At 48.7% G+C, this 18,032-nt stretch overlaps 1 protein-coding gene across 1 annotated transcript in view; it reads left to right on the top strand.

The window, feature by feature from the left end:
- FLNB (filamin B) overlaps positions 1–18,032 on the top strand; it is a 169,497-nt gene that overhangs the window by 138,896 nt on the left and 12,569 nt on the right. The window contains exons 33-44 of the mRNA XM_059076153.2: positions 1,903–1,974; positions 2,702–2,804; positions 3,511–3,651; positions 5,988–6,116; positions 6,849–7,022; positions 7,766–7,924; positions 8,247–8,450; positions 9,494–9,646; positions 9,750–9,872; positions 12,692–12,958; positions 13,595–13,732; positions 15,101–15,216. Coding sequence (XP_058932136.2) covers positions 1,903–1,974; positions 2,702–2,804; positions 3,511–3,651; positions 5,988–6,116; positions 6,849–7,022; positions 7,766–7,924; positions 8,247–8,450; positions 9,494–9,646; positions 9,750–9,872; positions 12,692–12,958; positions 13,595–13,732; positions 15,101–15,216 — 1,779 coding nt within the window. The remainder of the gene's footprint in view (positions 1–1,902; positions 1,975–2,701; positions 2,805–3,510; positions 3,652–5,987; positions 6,117–6,848; positions 7,023–7,765; positions 7,925–8,246; positions 8,451–9,493; positions 9,647–9,749; positions 9,873–12,691; positions 12,959–13,594; positions 13,733–15,100; positions 15,217–18,032) is intronic.

Genomic DNA, 18,032 nt, shown 5'->3' with positions numbered 1-18,032 from the left:
TCACCTGTGTCCTTTGATGCCATGGGCAGCAGACCACAAAGTTTACAGAACTCAATGGCCTGGCCCCATGCACAGCCTACAAAGCTCCATCTAATGATTTCACTTTATGCAGCAGCAGAGAAGGACACGAAGACTCCATTCCAGACAGAAGCCCATGTCTGTCTCCCACTCTATAATGTGCTGTACCTTTATTCTTCTCCATAGATGTTTATCTATAAACGTTGTGCCAGAGACCTGGAGCCTTTTTATGTCTCAAGGGTGTAAACACTTTGGACGCTGTTAACTTGGGAGTGTTTTTCTCCTCAGGGGAGAAGAAGATGCAGCTAGAAAGTTTATGTCCTTCTTATTTACAGAGAAGTCCCAGTTGTAGTTTTAAGAATCTGTTTTTAGCCCACAGGAGTTTTTATCTGGTTGGTTAGAATTGGGCAGAGGTCACGGCCCTGCTGGTGGGATGAGCTGGAGATAAGAGACCACGTTTGGAGGGCATGAGTGAGGAAATCAGGAAGAAAATACCAAGGACTGTTTTAGCAGATGAGTCAGAAACCTGCAGTGGAGGCCACCAAACTCATTGGGAATGAATGTCCATTCAGCCCTGGAATGCACACAAAGCAAGGATCCTTTGTGTAAAACGCACTACACCCCTAACAACTGCTGAAGGCAGGAAGGGATGACACTCAGGGCACATGCTTTAGCTCTTCATTCTCCCATTCCTAGCTTCCTCCAGCCTTACCTAGATGGGCTCACTTTCTATTCATTGGCCTCTTGGGGCTAGGTTCCCCATCTTCCCCTGCAGGCTTGGGGCCAAAAGGACGTGAACACCCTGTACTGCCTTAGCAGCAAATGTCTGCAGGAGCCCCAGCAGGCTGGTTCAGTTAAATACATCTCACAGACGTGCACAGCAAGTCACGAGTCTAGCAGCTTCTCTGCCTGTCACTGTTAAGAAGTCACCGATCAAAGGCTATAGCGTAGCCGCTGAAAGAACTTCCCGGCTGATGTGTCCCGGAGTCGCCCAACCTGAGATGGTCCAGGGCGTGGGGGATAGGGCTGTTGCAAACGTTGAAGCTTACAAAGCTGCCTTTGTAAGTGAAGCCCCCTTTCTGAGATGCCAGAATACAGAAAAGGGCCTAAACATGGGCACGGAAGCTTTCCTCCAGAAGGGAGGCTTTCCACTTCTTTTATTGTGGGAGAAGAGGGAACTGAGAGGGGACCCATCCCTTATCATGGTGATTGGATCAGGAACACAAAGTCTCTGGTTTTTAAAAAATCAATTTATAAAAACTTTTAGAACATAACTATAGACACATACCAAGTAACAAGAGACCCCTTTCCCAATTTCATGCTCCAGGGGTGACCAGCATTAGGTTTTCTCCTGCTTATGCAAGAAATATGTCAGTTTTGTGCATGAGATTAACCATGCACATTGCTTTGCAACTTGCTTCCTTCCCTCAATATGCTGTAAATACCCTTCCATATTAATTGATCTGACTTGATTGCCTCTTCAGAATGGCTCCAACGGGGTCCACTGTACAGGCTTACATAATTTACTTAACCAACTCCCTTACAGATGGACATTTAGGTTATTTCAGCCTTGCCCAACAATGAATGGCTCCAGTAAAATCCTTTGCACACATGACTTACCTATAGACTTTCGTGCCAGTATTTCTATAGGCTTGCTTCCTAGAAGTGGGTCATGGGTTCCAAGGGCATGTGGATTTGACATTTGAAGAGGAGATGCCAACTTGCTCTCCATAAAGGTGGGAAGAAGGTAGGCTCCTGCTACAGGGAGTGGCTCTCTGCTATGCAAGACAAATGGGGAGGAAGCAGCCCTCGGGTTGTAGAATCTACTGAGTCGCGACGTCCCTCAATGTGATTCCCAACTAATTTCCATTTGCCACTGACCAGGCCACAGATGGGGAAGTCGCAGCTGTGGAGGAGGCACCGGTAAATGCATGTCCCCCTGGATTCAGGCCCTGGGTATACTTTTTGTTTTTGTTTTTATTTTTCCCTTTTCCATGTCTTTGTTTACTCAGCCTTCATTGCAGAAAAGCTGCAGCCTGCTTTTGGGGATTGCTTAAGCCCTCTGGGTGTCTTGGTCATTGGTTTGTCCCCACGGATCAGTGCATCACAATGATCCTGGCTTTCTCTGTAATGAGACCCACCTGTGTCATCGTACGCACTCCACGAATCACCCACCACCATGTCTGTGATCACGCTCCGTGCAGTTTGTCTCCACGTTTAAAGAGAAAGATGGACAGCTGTCTCAGCCCTCCTGCTGACTCTAAAAGCCATCACTTGCACATTTGGTTTCTGTTCAGGGGGAAAGCCACCGCTGCTACTTTCTGCCACTTAAAACGCACCTTCTTTTCCAGGCCACAGGCAACTAAAGCTTTCCAGGTGGAACCTCTTGGGACTCACAGACATTGCTGTCTCTCACTTTTCCGCTTTCCCATGGGTGCTGCTGGGAATTTCACAAGCAAACAGCCTAGGGATTTTTAGCAATTGGTCAGCATGATTCCTCCAATTCTTCAGGTTCTGCTCTGGCCCCGGAGCCCGTTAGCCAAAGCCCGCAAAGCATGGGCAGCCGCATCCCCAAATCCTGGTTGTACGGGCTTGCAAAATTCCCAGTTGCTCTGCCCCCTGTAGCTTCCCCAGCTCACACCGTTGTCCACTTTACCCAGTGACCACTGCTTCCTGTTTTTAGGTAACTGAAGAGGCCTATGTCCCAGTGAGTGACATGAACGGCCTGGGGTTTAAGCCTTTCGACTTGGTCATTCCGTTTGCAGTCAGGAAAGGAGAAATCACCGGTAAGCACTGTCGTGAAAGCCGTCTTATTCTCACTCACTTGTACTAGCTCTCCAAACAGTGCGCAGGAGCTGGTTCCACTTGTCCCCCAGACCTGGGGTCCGGAACCCAGCATCCCTGGGTCAGTCCATGAGCCCATGGGATTGCAGAATGTTCTGTGTGTATATGTGTATCTCAGAAGAGGTTGTTCATTTATAACCTGCATCCTGGAGAGAGGGCTGGAGATCCTCTGTAGGGGGTGAACCACTGTGTTTGGATCTCTCTCAACCATCACATTCCTATTCCCCGCTTTTCTTGCCTTCTCTTATTCTTCCGCTTTTCCAGATGTGACATTGACACGGAGGTCTGTTGTACAAGAGTTACTTCCTCTCCTAGCCTCCTTTCAATGCCTGCTTCTCTTTGAGTTGACGCTTTACCAATCCGATTGGTCTCATGGTCTTCTCAAGTCCTGTTTGAGTTTCTCATTTGTCAGTACAAAAATAAAAGACCCTTTACTTGTGAGTTGCCTGCTGCATTTTGTGGAAACAATAGAACAAAATAAAGGCAGGTACGTCTCTGCTTCCGGTTGTGGAACATGGTGCTTTAGGCGATGGTGAAGTGTTCTTGTATCTGAAAACCTTTATTGTGAAGGCCACGTGTGCCTCTGTGCTCAGCTTCTCGGGGGAAGTCTTGGTGGGCTCACTGCCCTGTCTCCGTGTGCTCCAACAGGAGAGGTCCACATGCCTTCTGGGAAGACAGCCACACCTGAGATTGTGGACAACAAGGACGGCACAGTCACTGTCAGATATGCTCCCACTGAGGTCGGGCTCCACGAGATGCACATCAAATACATGGGCAGCCACATCCCTGGTAAGTCGGGCTCAGCCCCCTGGCTGACTGGCCCTGCAGGACTCCAAGATTCAGGACGTGAACATGTGGGAGGTTGTAGTCAGCCGTTCAGTCACCTGCTGTGTGGTTTTCAGTGGCAGATTTGGCAGTGCAGTGTGGGCGTCCCTGTAAAACCAGACAGGCTGTGACCCCAGCAGATCCAGCTAATTTCCAGCAGGGATGACACAGCTAAGTGTCCTGGGTCACGGTGCAGTCCTTTCGGTCCGCGACTGTTTGGCTTTGTCACTGTGCCAAGCACGGCCAAAGGGTGAGCTGGGAGAAAAATGTGAGGCACATCAAGGGACTTTCCAGCCGGGCCTGCAGAGCCCAGAGCAGCAGCGTGGGACAGGAGAAGAGGTTGTGAGAAGAGGACAAGCTGCCTTATTGTCTCACTGCCCTTGACAAGGAAAGCCAGCTCAAGTTTCATGTCCATCAGCCAGCACAGTGTTACTCTTGTTCTTTTTTTTTTTTTTGAGTACATAACCTATCTACGTAGTTTAAAAATGATGTGGAGAAAAGTTTCCTTCCCACCCATATCCCCCATCTGCCCTCTCCTTGAACCTGACTGTTATTGATGTTTTATGCTAGATTTCAGAATACTTTTAAGACTCTACAACAGATGGGACTACAGATGTTTAATCCCTCTCCCTTTGTTACATAAACAGTAGCCTACGCTACACATTAGCCTGACCTTGCCCTTTTCATCTAATAGTATATCTTGGAGAACTTTGCGCATCTGAATAGTGGAGAGCGTTCATGGTGTCCGGCCGTTTGGGTGAACGTTACACGTGAACCATTTCTCCCACCGGAGGGCAATTGGGTTCTTCCCCACCTTTTGTGGTTACTAGTCGTGCTGCAGTGAATAGCCTTGCACACCCATCATCTCACACCTGCCAGGGTGTATCTGAGATATTTGGTTCCCAGGGCAGGAATTGCAGGGCACAGGCAACAGCCCTGCAATTCTGACAGATCTCACCAAAGGGCCCTTCACCCAGTCTCTTCCCGTTCACATACCTACCCGCCATGTAGGAGAGCAGCTGCTTTTCCACCAATTTGCCAGTGGAATAAGCTATCAGATTTTGGGATCTTTGCCAGACTGAGTTAAAAAACAGTATTGCTTTGTTTGTATTTCTCCTGTGAATGAAATTGAGCAACTTTCTATATGGCTAAGTATCAATGCTATTTGTATTTCTTTTTCTCTGAACTGGACGTTTGTATCCTTGGCTCAGTTTTTCTCTTGGATTATTGGCTTTTGTCATATCAGTTTCTGAGAGCAGTCTAAATATTGGAGAGATTAGCCCTTTGTGATAGGAGTTGCAAATATTTCTCTCAGTTTGATATTTGCTTTAGTTTATGTGTATGGATACTATGTGTTTAAAGCAAAAATGTATTTATCTGCTTCTATTTAAATGTTTTAAAGATGCAGATACAGAAAAAGTAAAAAATGTCTTTCTACCATTTTCCTTCTACTTCCAATGCTGGTGTGTGTATCTTTTCAAATGTCTCTCTCTGTACCTACAAATATGCATGCAATTTTGTTCTATTTTGGACTGGGATAATGGTATTAATATTACATAGGATATATTATAATGGGTATATATTATTATATAGGTATTATAATAGGTGTTACTATTATATAGGGTATTAATATAATGGGATATTGACATTTATATAGCAATTTGCCTTTTTCTCTTTAATGCAACACATTATGGATAATCTCTCAAGTTAGTATACATAGATCTCCCTCATTATTTTTAATGACCTGCAAGTAGACTAATGTTTATTTAACCAACCCCCTGTTGTTGGACCCTGGGTTGTTTTCCTAATTTGCATCTGAATTCTGTGGAAATGGAAGTACTTGCCTAGGGCTAGGAGTGGGCCTGAGTGGAGAGGACCGCAGTGGGATAGATTCCTCGGGCTGAGCTCACAGACTTTGAAAGTCATGGGCAAACAGCCTTCCCAAAGGACCTTTCCAGTCACATTCCATCTAGTAGTGGGTCATTTCTCTTCTCCACTGCTCCCCACCGCCCCCATGTAGCTGTTCCCTCCTTACTTGTCCATTTGAGCTATATTCCCCTGCCTCAGCCCCCCTCTAGTCTGGAGCACCCTGGGGACTGTTTTTCTCATGTGATCACTGAAGGGTCGATAGTGAGTAGACCCCCTTGGGTGTCCTAGGATGGGGAGCCCCACAGTCTCCTCTTATGTTCTGCTCTGCCCAGGAGATGCCACACCCACTGCTGTTAGGTGAATACCACCTCCCCCCCCCCCACCACCACCACCATGAGTCCCAACTTTGTGTGTGTTCTTTGCATACCCAGAGAGCCCGCTCCAGTTCTACGTGAACTACCCCAACAGCGGGAGTGTTTCTGCATATGGCCCGGGCCTGGTATATGGAGTGGCCAACAAAACGGCCACCTTCACCATTGTCACCGAGGACGCAGGAGAAGGTACTGTTGTTCTGTGGTTCTCAGCTGTCATTTGGAAAGTTAAGGGGATGCAATTCCAGGGAAGCCTTTAAAAATAAGGCTCTTGAATGGTAGTATCAGTCTTGTCTTTTCTTGCATATAAATCTCTTACGTAGAGCTCCTCTGTCTTCTACCCAAAACAGAAATTTTAAAGTCCTTCGTGTTCTGATTAAAATCACATTCATACTATGAAATGTTTTATGTGACTTGCCTGAAATTTATGTGTGTTTTGATAGACAACATTTTTTATTTTGTTCTTTTTGCGCCTGTACATGTATCCACGGGGCCACGTGAATCATTTAGTGGCTTATTCTAGCTCTGTGCCCGTGCGCGTTGTCATCACAGGAATTTCTAAATTTGCGATTCTAATGGGATTTTCATGATGGCATCCAGCCCCCAAGCAGCAGTGATAGTCTGTGTGTGACACTCTCTCCTGTATGTGTGATTGGCGCGTGGGGTTCCATCCCTTCCTCATCCCACACATCTGGAAGAATTGAACTTCATGGTCACTTTCAGGAAGAATTCAGATGGTGGAGTGTCTTCCCAGTGACGCTTTCACCATGTAAATAGCTTTATTCTGACCTACGCCCCTTGCCCGTGGCTTGTGTCAGTCTGACGTTCCTGGCATCAGGGCTGTCCCGGATGAGTGGTGATCCCTTTTGAAACACGGAAACACTCTCCCTGATGGCTCTCCCTCCCTCCTCTCATTCACAGGTGGCCTGGACTTGGCTATTGAGGGACCCTCAAAGGCGGAAATCAGCTGCATTGACAACAAAGATGGGACATGCACAGTGACCTACCTGCCCACCCTGCCAGGCGACTACAGCATTCTGGTCAAGTACAATGACAAACACATCCCTGGCAGCCCCTTCACAGCCAAGATCACAGGTAGAGTTGCCCAGCTTGCTGGAGGCTCCCTGCCCCAATAAGCGCCCCCTCCCATCAGACCCAGGGCAGCAGGCTAGGCATGTCTGAGATTTAGGTTGCATGGCGTCTCCTTGGGAGCAAACTAGGGGTGCAAGGCCAACGTTGGGTAGGCTAAATTCCTCCTTCAGCTGGTAATCCCGGGAAAAGCAAGCACATCATTTGGAGAGCACTTATTTGTGCCCGTCTGACTCCAGGGTCCAAATAAGGAGGCTCTCAGATAGAGGCATTCAAATAATACTTATTGCATGAGTAAATGAGCTCAGAGATGCTCATCGGCATCACTTCTAGATAGATTTTTGTCTCCCCTTTACAGCTGGGAAAACTGAGGATTGCAAAGACTGGCTTAGCCAAGTTCATGTGGGTATTCTGGGATTCAGGTGGAGGTTATCTGACTCAAAGCCCTGCTTCTGACCCCTATTGTGTTCTCTGTGTTCAGATCATGCTCTCAGTGGGTCATAAATGTGGTCCGTGTGGACTCAGGTCTCCAGTTCCTGCCAGTTACTAGTCTTCCCTGTAACCAGGCATAAGTAGCAGTCATTCTTTGTTGGTTAGGTCTGCTCATTGTCTCCGGGGCGTGTTTCGGTCACTTAAGTTTGCGTAATTAATTCTTGCCTATTCATCTATAAATGGCGTGTGGTGTGAGAGCTCTGGAGAGCCAGGGCGACCACGTGTAATGGAGCTGTGTTGGGGCTGGTGTTTCCCAGACGACAGCAGACGGTGCTCTCAGGTGAAGCTGGGCTCTGCCGCCGACTTCCTGCTCGACATCAGTGAGACTGACCTCAGCACCCTGACGGCCAGCATCAAGGCCCCGTCCGGCCGCGACGAGCCCTGTCTCCTAAAGAGGCTGCCCAACAATCACATCGGTGAGCCCAGACGGCCCTCCCAGCAGGAGCTGGCACATCTTGAGTGGGAGATGGGGGTTCCCTCCTTGCCCGGGATCCCAGTCCTTGCCTGGGAAATTGGTAGCACCTTGGAGTGTGATGCGAGAAGCCTGCTGGGTCGCATGCGTGGTCAGAGTCCAAGCATTTCTGCCTTACGGCGTTGACAACCCTCTTGGATACCCTGGGTTGCCGGAAAGTCAGGAAGGAAGTCCTGTTTCTGTTCTTGCCAATGTGTCTCCCTCCTGCTTCCTCCCCTTCACCCCTCCCTCCCACCTCATAACCCCCAATCTGTGCTCTGGTCCAGGCATCTCCTTCATCCCCCGGGAGGTGGGTGAACACCTGGTCAGCATCAAGAAGAACGGCAACCACGTGGCCAACAGCCCCGTGTCCATCATGGTGGTCCAGTCAGAGATCGGGGATGCCCGCAGAGCCAAAGTCTACGGCCGTGGCCTGTCAGAAGGCCGGACTTTCGAGATGTCTGACTTCATCGTGGACACGAGGGATGCAGGTCTGTGGGGGGGGGTGGTCCCAGGGGAGAAGGCCCAGAGCTTTGGAACTGGCTTCTTATTGCTCGCATTACTCCCATCTTTTTATCCTGCCAACTTTCTTTTCTTTCTGAGCATCCTTCAAGCTATATAGACCCTTTTACATGATTATCATTTAAGCCCCAAGAGCAGTGGCAAAGTAGGTATTAGCTTCGTTTTCTAGATGAAAAAATGGATCCTCTCAGGGTTAGCAGCCCCATCTGCTTCTGGCATTTGAACCCAGAGCCACAACAACTCGCAGATCTGTTTCATTATCAATATTCCCACCATTGTCTCAGCTCCTCAGGGTCTCCTTGACTCATCTCAAACTAAGAATGTTGGGCCAGCTGGTCTAAGTCATGTTCAGCTGAGCAGTGCTTTCGTGGAAACGAGGAGTTTCTTCCTGTTTCCTCTTTGAGATGGTCCGAATTAGGTTGGGCCAGTCCAAGCTACTCTACATCCCGGAGTCTTCTTCTTCTGCCTTTTTGAGTGATGGGCTTGCATTGGTGACTTCTGCATAAAGTCACCTTCCCAAGGCAAGGAGCTGGAGAATTTGTGGTCCTGATGGGCTTATGTTCTCTGTTGATTCCTCAGGTTATTAAAGCTTTAGATCTGCTGTCTTAGTTCTTGCCTGGCTGGGCATCCGAGGCAGCTAGGAGCAGTTACAAATGTCAAATTCTCAGGCCTGCAGCTGGTAATAAACCCCCAGACAGCACGTGCCATTCCTGGAAGCAGGTGGGCAGAGTGTCCCCCCCAGCGGGTTCTGCAGGACAGGTGGTCGGTGGGATGTTCGTGGATACCCTTGAGAAGAGTATGGTCAAGGCCACCTTCAGCCAGGGTATTTCACTCCAGGATTTCTCAGAGCGTTTCACCGACTCCTCTGCCCAGCGCTGTCCAACAGGGGCCACCGTTACTATCTTTCCGCTGTCTGTAGCATTTCCAGGGGTGGAGGTCCTTTCTGCATGCATCAGCCTCCCCCCTTCCTGATGAGCTGCTGTCATCGCAGCCACGGGCTACTGTGTTGCAGGTTATGGCGGCATCTCCTTGGCAGTGGAAGGCCCCAGCAAAGTGGACATCCAGACAGAGGACCTGGAGGACGGCACTTGCAAGGTCTCCTACTTCCCCACCGTGCCTGGGGTTTACATCGTCTCCACCAAATTCGCCGACGAGCACGTGCCTGGTATGTGTGGCCCCATCTGCTCTCCCTGTCCCGTGCTTGGGTTTTCTGTAAATGCCATGCATGGCCTCTGGGCTGCTCTCAAGGGCCTGCTGGGTTTTTGCAGGGAGCCCCTTTACCGTGAAGATCAGCGGGGAGGGCAGAGTCAAGGAGAGCATTACCCGTACCAGTCGGGCCCCATCTGTGGCCACTGTTGGGAGCATCTGTGACCTGAACCTGAAGATCCCAGGTGAGCACGAGGGGCTCGTGGGTCAGGGCAGTGGGCACCACCGGAAACCAAGTATGGGCTTGGCCCAGAATGTACCATCCGAGTCTGCTGTGGGGGACTGTTTTTTAATTTAGATTTATTCATTTATTTATTCGTTAATATTTTTTATACTTATTTTCACAGAGGCCCATCCAGGAAAAGTATATCTATTTACTTTTCCTTCTTCCAAATGAAAACAGCTTTATCGTACCACATGGGGGAAAAATAGATAAGCTTTTAGACTTTTTTTTTTTTTTTTTTTTTTTTTTTTTTTTTTTTTTGCGGTATGCGGGCCTCTCACTGTTGTGGCCTCTCCCGTTGCGGAGCACAGGCTCCGGACGCGCAGGCCCAGCGGCCATGGCTCACGGGCTCAGCTGCTCCGCGGCACGTGGGATCCTCCCGGACCAGGGCACGAACCCGTGTCCCCCGCATCGGCAGGCGGACTCCCAACCACTGCGCCACCAGGGAAGCCCTAGACTTTTTTTTTTAAAACATCTTTATTGGAGTATAATTGCTTTACAATGGTGTGTCCGTTTCTGCTTTACAACAGAGTGAATCAGTTTAGACTTTCACTTACTGTCTGTCAACTAGACTAATAGTGAGAGAACTGGCCCTGCTGATGCTTATATCTGGAAGGAGGTGTCAGCCCAGTGACATCCTTCTAATTCCCATTCGTATCTTTCATTCCTAAAACTGGAGTGAGGCCTGCGGAGCAAGGCTGGATGGGGGGACCACATCTAGCCCTTTGCCCAACACAGTCATCGTCTGTCTGAAATGGGGCCCAGGTTCTTTCTCTTAAGAAGTGACTGTGTAAGTGAAGGCCTGAGGCTCCTCTGGCCGGTGCTGTGGAGCTGCAGGTTCTATGAAGACAGAAAATCTAAATCGTCTTCAGATGAAGCTCACGTTGTGACGAGCTTCTAGCTTCCAGAGGAAGGTCCGCACTGACTGCCTCTCCCGTCTTTCCTGACTTGTGGTATATCTCTTGCTCTGCCTTCTCAGCATTGCCTGATGGGTTCTTCCTTTCTAGACACACCGTTGGTCAAAACCTCATTATTGTAGCATCCAGACTAAGAATCACTTAAAAGGCACTGTGTTGACTGTGATCGTAAAAAGTTCAGGTGCTCAAAAACAGGGGAAGTAAGTCTCACCTCATACTCCGTCCAGGGAGATTGTGGTTCACGTTTCAGGCCCAGAGCCGGAGCCTGGATGCCTCCAGCCTCCTAGACACACGGGCTCGGTCTCAGATCCCTCCGGTGCACTTCCCATTCACTGTATTGTGGGTATCTTTCCGCACCAAAGTATACTTCCCCGTCATCCTTTTCATGACTGTATAAGATTCCAATTCACATCTAGGTGCATGTCCTCATTGGGATTTCTCATTTCATATATGCTCATCTCCATCCCTTGACCCCGTTAATCACTGCTCTGTGACATCTGTCATCACTTTGGACGGACGCCTGGGAGTAGGATTGCTGGGCCGATACGTTTCAGATGCTGCTATGCCTTGGCAGCCTGTCCTCCAGAAAACGAATTGATGCCTATTTCTCTGTTTTCCCACCAGCACTGGCCACTGTCTTTGGTTCTCACTTTGATCAATCTGATGGAAAGATACGGTATCCAGTTTTCAGTTCCATTTCTCTGGTCACTAGACGAGTGGACTGTGTTTTCGTTTGCTTTCCATTTCTCATTTGGGGAATTCTCTCTCCTGTTCCCTTCGCCTATTTGTCTCTTATCTTTGTGTGATGTGGTCAGTCACCCTTTCCCTCAAGTCTTGTCTAGCTCTTGACCCCTTCTTACTCTTTTCAGTGGTACTAGATGACTCTGGTTGAGACTAACTTTTCCCATCATTACCTAAAACACCCTCTCTTGTCAGTTAGAAGGGAGGATGGCCCTCCAGCCTCCAGATGTCCTCGGACCCAGGCCATGTGGGGTGACCCTCCCCTCAACCTCCTCCCTTTCTCTGTCCTCAGGGCTCAGAGTCATGAGCTGCTGCCCAGATCCTGTAGGGCTGGAGGGTGCGGTTTCGTGCTGCTGTAGGTGATGGCGTTACTTGGTCACCCAGCATGCGGCGTGCCTGTCTCCACCTCGTCAGTGCAGGCACGGTCGCTGGCATGGCAGAGCACCTTGGGTGGAGCAGACGCGTCTGCTTCCTGGTGTTGGGGACCCGAGGCGTCACGTTTCTGGAAGTGTGGCCTCTTGTCTTCTGTTTGCTCAAAGCTTTGCTCACGCGTGGTTTCCCCTTTGCCACTGGGACCAACCTGGGTTCACCTTTTCCTCTAAATGCATTTTGTCTTGTTGCCTAAAATAAATGCCAAGGCTTCTTGACAATGAGGGCTGAGGGCGCTTGTGTTTTCTGCCCTTACCTATGGAAAAGAGCCCCTGTAAGCATGACTGATGGCCCCATGTCACATTTGCTTAGAGACGTCTGAGCCATCATTGTGGTTGTTATTTACACGCTGTAACTATCAGCTCAAGCTCTGGTTTGAAACTGCTGTGTGGAATGAACTCAGCTCCAGCCAGGAAGGCTGTCAAAGTGCTCGGCGAGGCAAGACGTGTCAGTGCCCCCAGAATATTCTCTGCGCTGGGTGGCTGGAAGGGCCCTGCACGCTCCATGCTGGCCATGACCACCCAGGGATTTGAGGGAGACAGGAGGGCAGGCATCCAGCCTGGATGGGAGGAAGCCTGAGCACCCTGCACCCCTGGCCTACACTCGCTTTGCCTTCTGCTACTCGCCCTGCATGTCCTGTTCCTCCTCGGACCCTCGCCCTCACCCTCCTCTTTTTCTCCCTGCCCCCTTTCAGAAATCGACAGCAGTGACATGTCGGCCCATGTCACCAGCCCCTCAGGCCGCGTGACCGAGGCAGAGATTGTGCCTGTGGGAAAGAACTCGCACTGTGTCCGGTTTGTGCCCCAGGAGATGGGGGTTCACACCGTCAGCGTCAAGTACCGCGGCCAGCACGTCACCGGCAGCCCCTTCCAGTTCACCGTGGGGCCTCTGGGTGAGGGGGGCGCCCAGAAGGTCCGGGCAGGTGGCCCTGGCCTGGAGCGAGGAGAAGCAGGAGTCCCAGGTGAGCGTTCTGGGCAGGCTTTTTACTTGAGAAGATTGAGTTCAGCTTGGCGGAGTGAGCATCCTGCACTCTTCACCCTGTTCTGAAAGGAAGACTTTGTGTGTCACTGATGGATGGTGTGAACGGGCATTCTTTAAAGCAAGGCTTCCATGGCTAAAGACATTTGGGAATTGCTTACCCAAAGCTAAACAAATGTCTTACTGAGGGACTTCTCGGAACCTGTAATTTATGGGTGTGTGTTGTGAGTCTCTAAGAGAGGATCAGGGTCATCAAACCATTTCCAGAGCATCTTGCAGGCTAATGTTCTTTGGAACATGCTAGAATTTTATAAAACTGATTGTGAAGGTCCCTTGCAGTGGTGGTTGCTGAGTGGGAAAGTCTGTGGGGATGAAACGGAACATTCTCATCTTGTTCTGACTTGGTTTGCATGTATTCCAAAGATGTCTGATCGCCCATGAACTTAGTGTAGTCATGGGTGGTGCTTAGCAAACATCAGCAATGCCCTTGTTTGGGTTCTGCTTGGGGTTGGAGAAAGAGGAAAGGGCTGGCAACAAACAGAACCCAGCACCCCATGTTTGAGCCAGAAGAGGGGCCTATACCGGGCTCAGTCACTGACCAGGTGTTTCTCTGTCTCAGCTGAATTCAGCATCTGGACCCGGGAGGCAGGTGCCGGGGGCCTCTCCATCGCCGTTGAGGGCCCCAGTAAGGCCGAGATTACGTTTGATGACCATAAAAACGGATCATGTGGTGTGTCTTATATTGCCCAAGAGCCTGGTAGGTACTCGGGGGCCAATGGAGGATGTTTTCCTTGTTTGGGGATGGTTGGGTTGTAAGGAACAGAAACTCATCAGGCTAGCTCCAGTAGAAGAGGAATTTATCCGTATGGGCCCATGGGAATGCGTCCTAGAAATCCAGTTGCAGGATATCCAGCCACACTTCAAAGGGGTAGGAATTCTTGTTCTCCTTGTCTCTTGGCCTCACTGCTTTATGCTCTTGTTCAACTGTTTCATTCTTCCCACTAACCAGCCTCTCTCTGCCCACCCGTGGCCAGTGGCTGGTGTGGCTGCCCCAGAAGAGTGGCCTCAGCATCTGAGCTCCCTCTATCAGGGGGTTCTTAACCTTTTGTGTGCCACGAATCCTTTTGGCATCTGGTGAGGCCTATGGGGACCATCTCAGGAAATATTTTTAAACACATGAAATAAAATACTTCAGATTATAAAAGAAATCCATTTTAATAAAATATTGTTATCAAAATCTTTTTAAAGGAACAAATATGCAGCATAGCAACATATACATGTTTTCATTAATATGTTAAATCACACGATTTGGTGATGGTCTATGAACTACCTTAATTTCTAAGTGGCAGTGAGTGTAAATGGTATGTCAAGATATATATAAAGCTGGAAAGTGATTGTTTTTGTTGACAAAAGTCACAAGTCTTAATGTGCTGTGGTCTCTTGTCAACTTTTCTAAAGGAAGGAAATGCTAAATTTCAGTTAGAGGTTAGTAAAAATAAAAATGTACTTTTTTCCCATTCGAGTTTGATGGATCTCCTGAGTACTGTACACAGACCCTTTGTGCAGGGACCCTGTGGGCCCAGGTTAAGAATCCCTGCCCTTCTTCCTTGACTAGATTTTCTTTCCTAGTTATCACTCTGCTTCTACCCCTGTTGTCAGAGTTTATGTCTTACACTTCATAGTTCGGGATCTGTAATGGGATCCTAGTTACATGAAGCCCTTCTTATTCTTAAGTATATAATTTTTAATAAAATGCTCTGTCATAAGCCTCTCCTTTGGAGAGAAATTGGGAACACAACACCAGGTGTTGATGCGTGATTAGTGTGGGGATTCACATATACACTGGCAAAACACAGAACAAAAATTTCAGTGCTTCAGTGCTCTTTGAAACTATTAAACAGAATATCTAAGATTTTTTAAAAAAAGAATCCCTGCCCTTTCCAACTAAGAAAATCGCGTTGGCCTGGTGTGGGCCAGGTGACCCTCTCTGACCCAATCAGCCACAGCCATGGAGTGGGCCAGGGTCTCTCCAAAGGCACTTTGGCCCTAGCTAGAGAAACAAGAGGCCACTCTGGAACCATTTTCCCAGAATCTCTGACATGATGGGTCTTTTCTATCCCCACAGGTAACTACGAGGTGTCTATCAAGTTCAATGACGAGCACATCCCAGAAAGTCCCTACCTGGTGCCGGTGATCGCGCCCTCTGACGATGCCCGCCGCCTCACTGTTCTGAGCCTTCAGGTGAGACACAAGGAAACATCCATCTCCTTGGCCACAGCCCAGCCAGTGAGGCCCTGGACTCCCCAGGCCCCTTCAATCTCCGACTGTGCCAGGGGCCCCAGCACGTTTGGACCATGGATGCTGCCAGGCGTAGGGGAGCTTTCCTGCGGCAGAGTCACATTTAGGACAGGAGACCGTTGGGGCGAGCAGAAAGCAGCCACGGTCAGCAAAACTCCTCAACATTTGCAGACGAGTTTGTTTTCTAAATATTTACTCCAGAGAAACAAAGAAGGCCTGTTAATAATTGGTTAAGGGATAAGGAGGGCTTTCAAAACAAAACAGACACAAAACTAACAGTTCAGTGATGTTCAGCTTGCTATTATTGGCTTCCTTTTCCTCAAGAAAGTCAATTGTGATTTATTTTATGATGCTGATTTATTTACAATAAGCGTGCAAGGCACTGTGTTAAGAACTGTATCCCTCTTACTTCCCTAAGTCCTTGCAACAGTCTGGTGAGTAGCTTTTCTTGACCCCCCCCCCCCCCCCCCCCATTTAAAGATAGAAAACCTGAGACGCAGAGAGGATCCAGCTATGGGCACCAGCTAGAATGAGGCAGAGTGAGGTCTCGGTGGTTCCAGAACCATGCTCTTAACAGCAGCCACCTTAATCCCAACCCTGGTATTGTGGCAGGTGGTTACATAGCCCAACCTTTTAGAATGGCAGGAAATGCAACTTTTCACCCTGGCTTAAACAGGGCACTTAATTCAGGGTTGCATTAGAGCCTTCAGCCAAACTAAGAATTATTGGGGAGGCCCTTGGGTCTTAGGACACTGAATCAGATGTAGCAGTTTGGCTGTGGAATAACACCAAAATCCCAGAATGTGATCTCTGGGTAGAGGGGTTTCTAAATAGCCTTCAGCTGCCCCCCCAGTTCTTGAAAATACTGGACTGATGAAAACTCAACCTCATATCTCAGATTGGTTCCATGTACTTGGTTTACATTTGAGAGTCTAACTTTCCCCTGAGGGGGACTGGTACTGCTAGCTGTCTCAAACATTAGGGAACCCAAACAGAACCCAGACCAGGGTCACGGTCTACAGATTGAAGCGGCCTCATCTGGAGAGTACCAAGGATACTGACTGGTCACTGTGGTGCAGATGTTTTTCTTGTGTTTCATTTAAAGGCTTCTTAACAGAAGTTCCTTCTGTGGCCAACTTAACTAAAACCTATGGAGGGAGATAAATCTGGCATTTGTTGAGGGCAAAGAGCTGCCTTCACGCATCTGGAAGATTTCTTTTGGATCTTATGAGACGTTTATCTCCCTCTTGAGGATTTAGTGGCAAGTGGATTCAGGTAACGTAAACGCTTCTGTCCAAAAGGAGCTGATGTGGAGAAATCAGCTCCAAGAAACTTCCATAGAGTCCTCTTATGACAGTTTGGTCATAAAATATTTAAACAAGTATGCATCAGGCTGGTATGTCCATCAAGCTTTTGTAACCAGCTGCTACAACAGGAGGGACCTGTGTGTCAACTTTGTCCCCTGTTCTCCCCATGTCACTTGATGCCAAGTGATATGTAAATTATTTACTGGAGATTTACTGGCAGGCTGCACGGCAACATCTGGTGCTGGTTAGGAGAGAGAGGCCTGTATTGTTTTGTCTTGCTTTTGAGACTTTTTAGAAAATTGGAGTCGGCTGGCATTCTGTAGGGGAGGGTGTGGCATGGGGGTGGTGTGGCGATCAAAGACTCCTTAATTTTGTGTTCAGTCCTCCATCATCTGTAACCTCTAGGGCAGCTCAGTCTAGTAGAATGTTCTGCAACAGTGGGAATGTCCCACGTCTCCAATGTGCAGTATGGTAGCCACGAGCCGCATGTGGCTCTTGAGCACTAGAAATGTGGCTAGTGTAACTGAGGGGCTGAGTTCTTTTGTTTGTTTGTTGTGTTTTTTTTTAATTTATGGGTGTGTTATGTCTTCGTTGCTGCACTAGTTGCCGTGAGTGGGGGGCCATTCTTCATTGCGGTGCTCGGGCTTCTCATTGCGGTGGCTTCTCTTGTTGCAGAGCACGGGCTCTAGGCGCCTGGGCTTCAGTTAATTGTGGCACGTGGGCTTCAGTAGTTGTGGCTCACGGGCTCTAGAGCACAGGCTCAGTAGATGTGATGCACGGGCTTAGTTGCTCCGCGGCACGTGGGATCTTCCTGGACAAGGGCTCGAACCTGTGTCCCCTGCATTGGCAGGCGGATTCTTAACCACTGGACCACCAGGGAAGTCCGGATCTGAGTTTTTAATTTTAATTGATTTAAATTTAACTTTATATAACCACATGTGGCTAGTGACTACTGAACGAGGCAGCACTGCTTGTAGTGCCTTGCTGCTAAGATGTGATCCTTGGACCAGCAGCCTCAGCATCCCCTGGGAACTTCTTAGAAACATGGAGTCCCAGGCTCCGTCTCAGACCCACTGAATCAGAATCTGCATTTCAACAAGACCCTCGGTTGCACATGAAGCGTGAGCCCTGCTGCTTTAGAGTTATCATCTGAGTAGCTGTCCAACTATGTTTACATCAAAACTGCTGGCTTATAAAATTTTGCTATTCAGGATTGGCCGATCTTAACATATCTTAAGCATCTGGACTTCTAATCCCCTTCTCCCAGCAGAGGATGTAATTTCCAGGACAGAGCATGGAGAGTGAAATTGATCTACTTAAGAGCAAAAGCTACACTTCTCCCATGGCTTTTTGGGGGGGACTGACAACTTCTAAATGCATGTTAATAGAAGCTGACATTTTAAAACTTTACTATGTATGCACCAGGCCCTGTGCTGAGTACCTTGAATGCAT

This window comes from Kogia breviceps, chromosome 10 (assembly GCF_026419965.1).
Source record: "Kogia breviceps isolate mKogBre1 chromosome 10, mKogBre1 haplotype 1, whole genome shotgun sequence".
NCBI lineage: Eukaryota > Metazoa > Chordata > Mammalia > Artiodactyla > Physeteridae > Kogia > Kogia breviceps.
The sequence above is the reverse complement of the archived record's forward strand: the minus strand, read 5'-3'. Positions and strand labels throughout refer to the sequence as shown.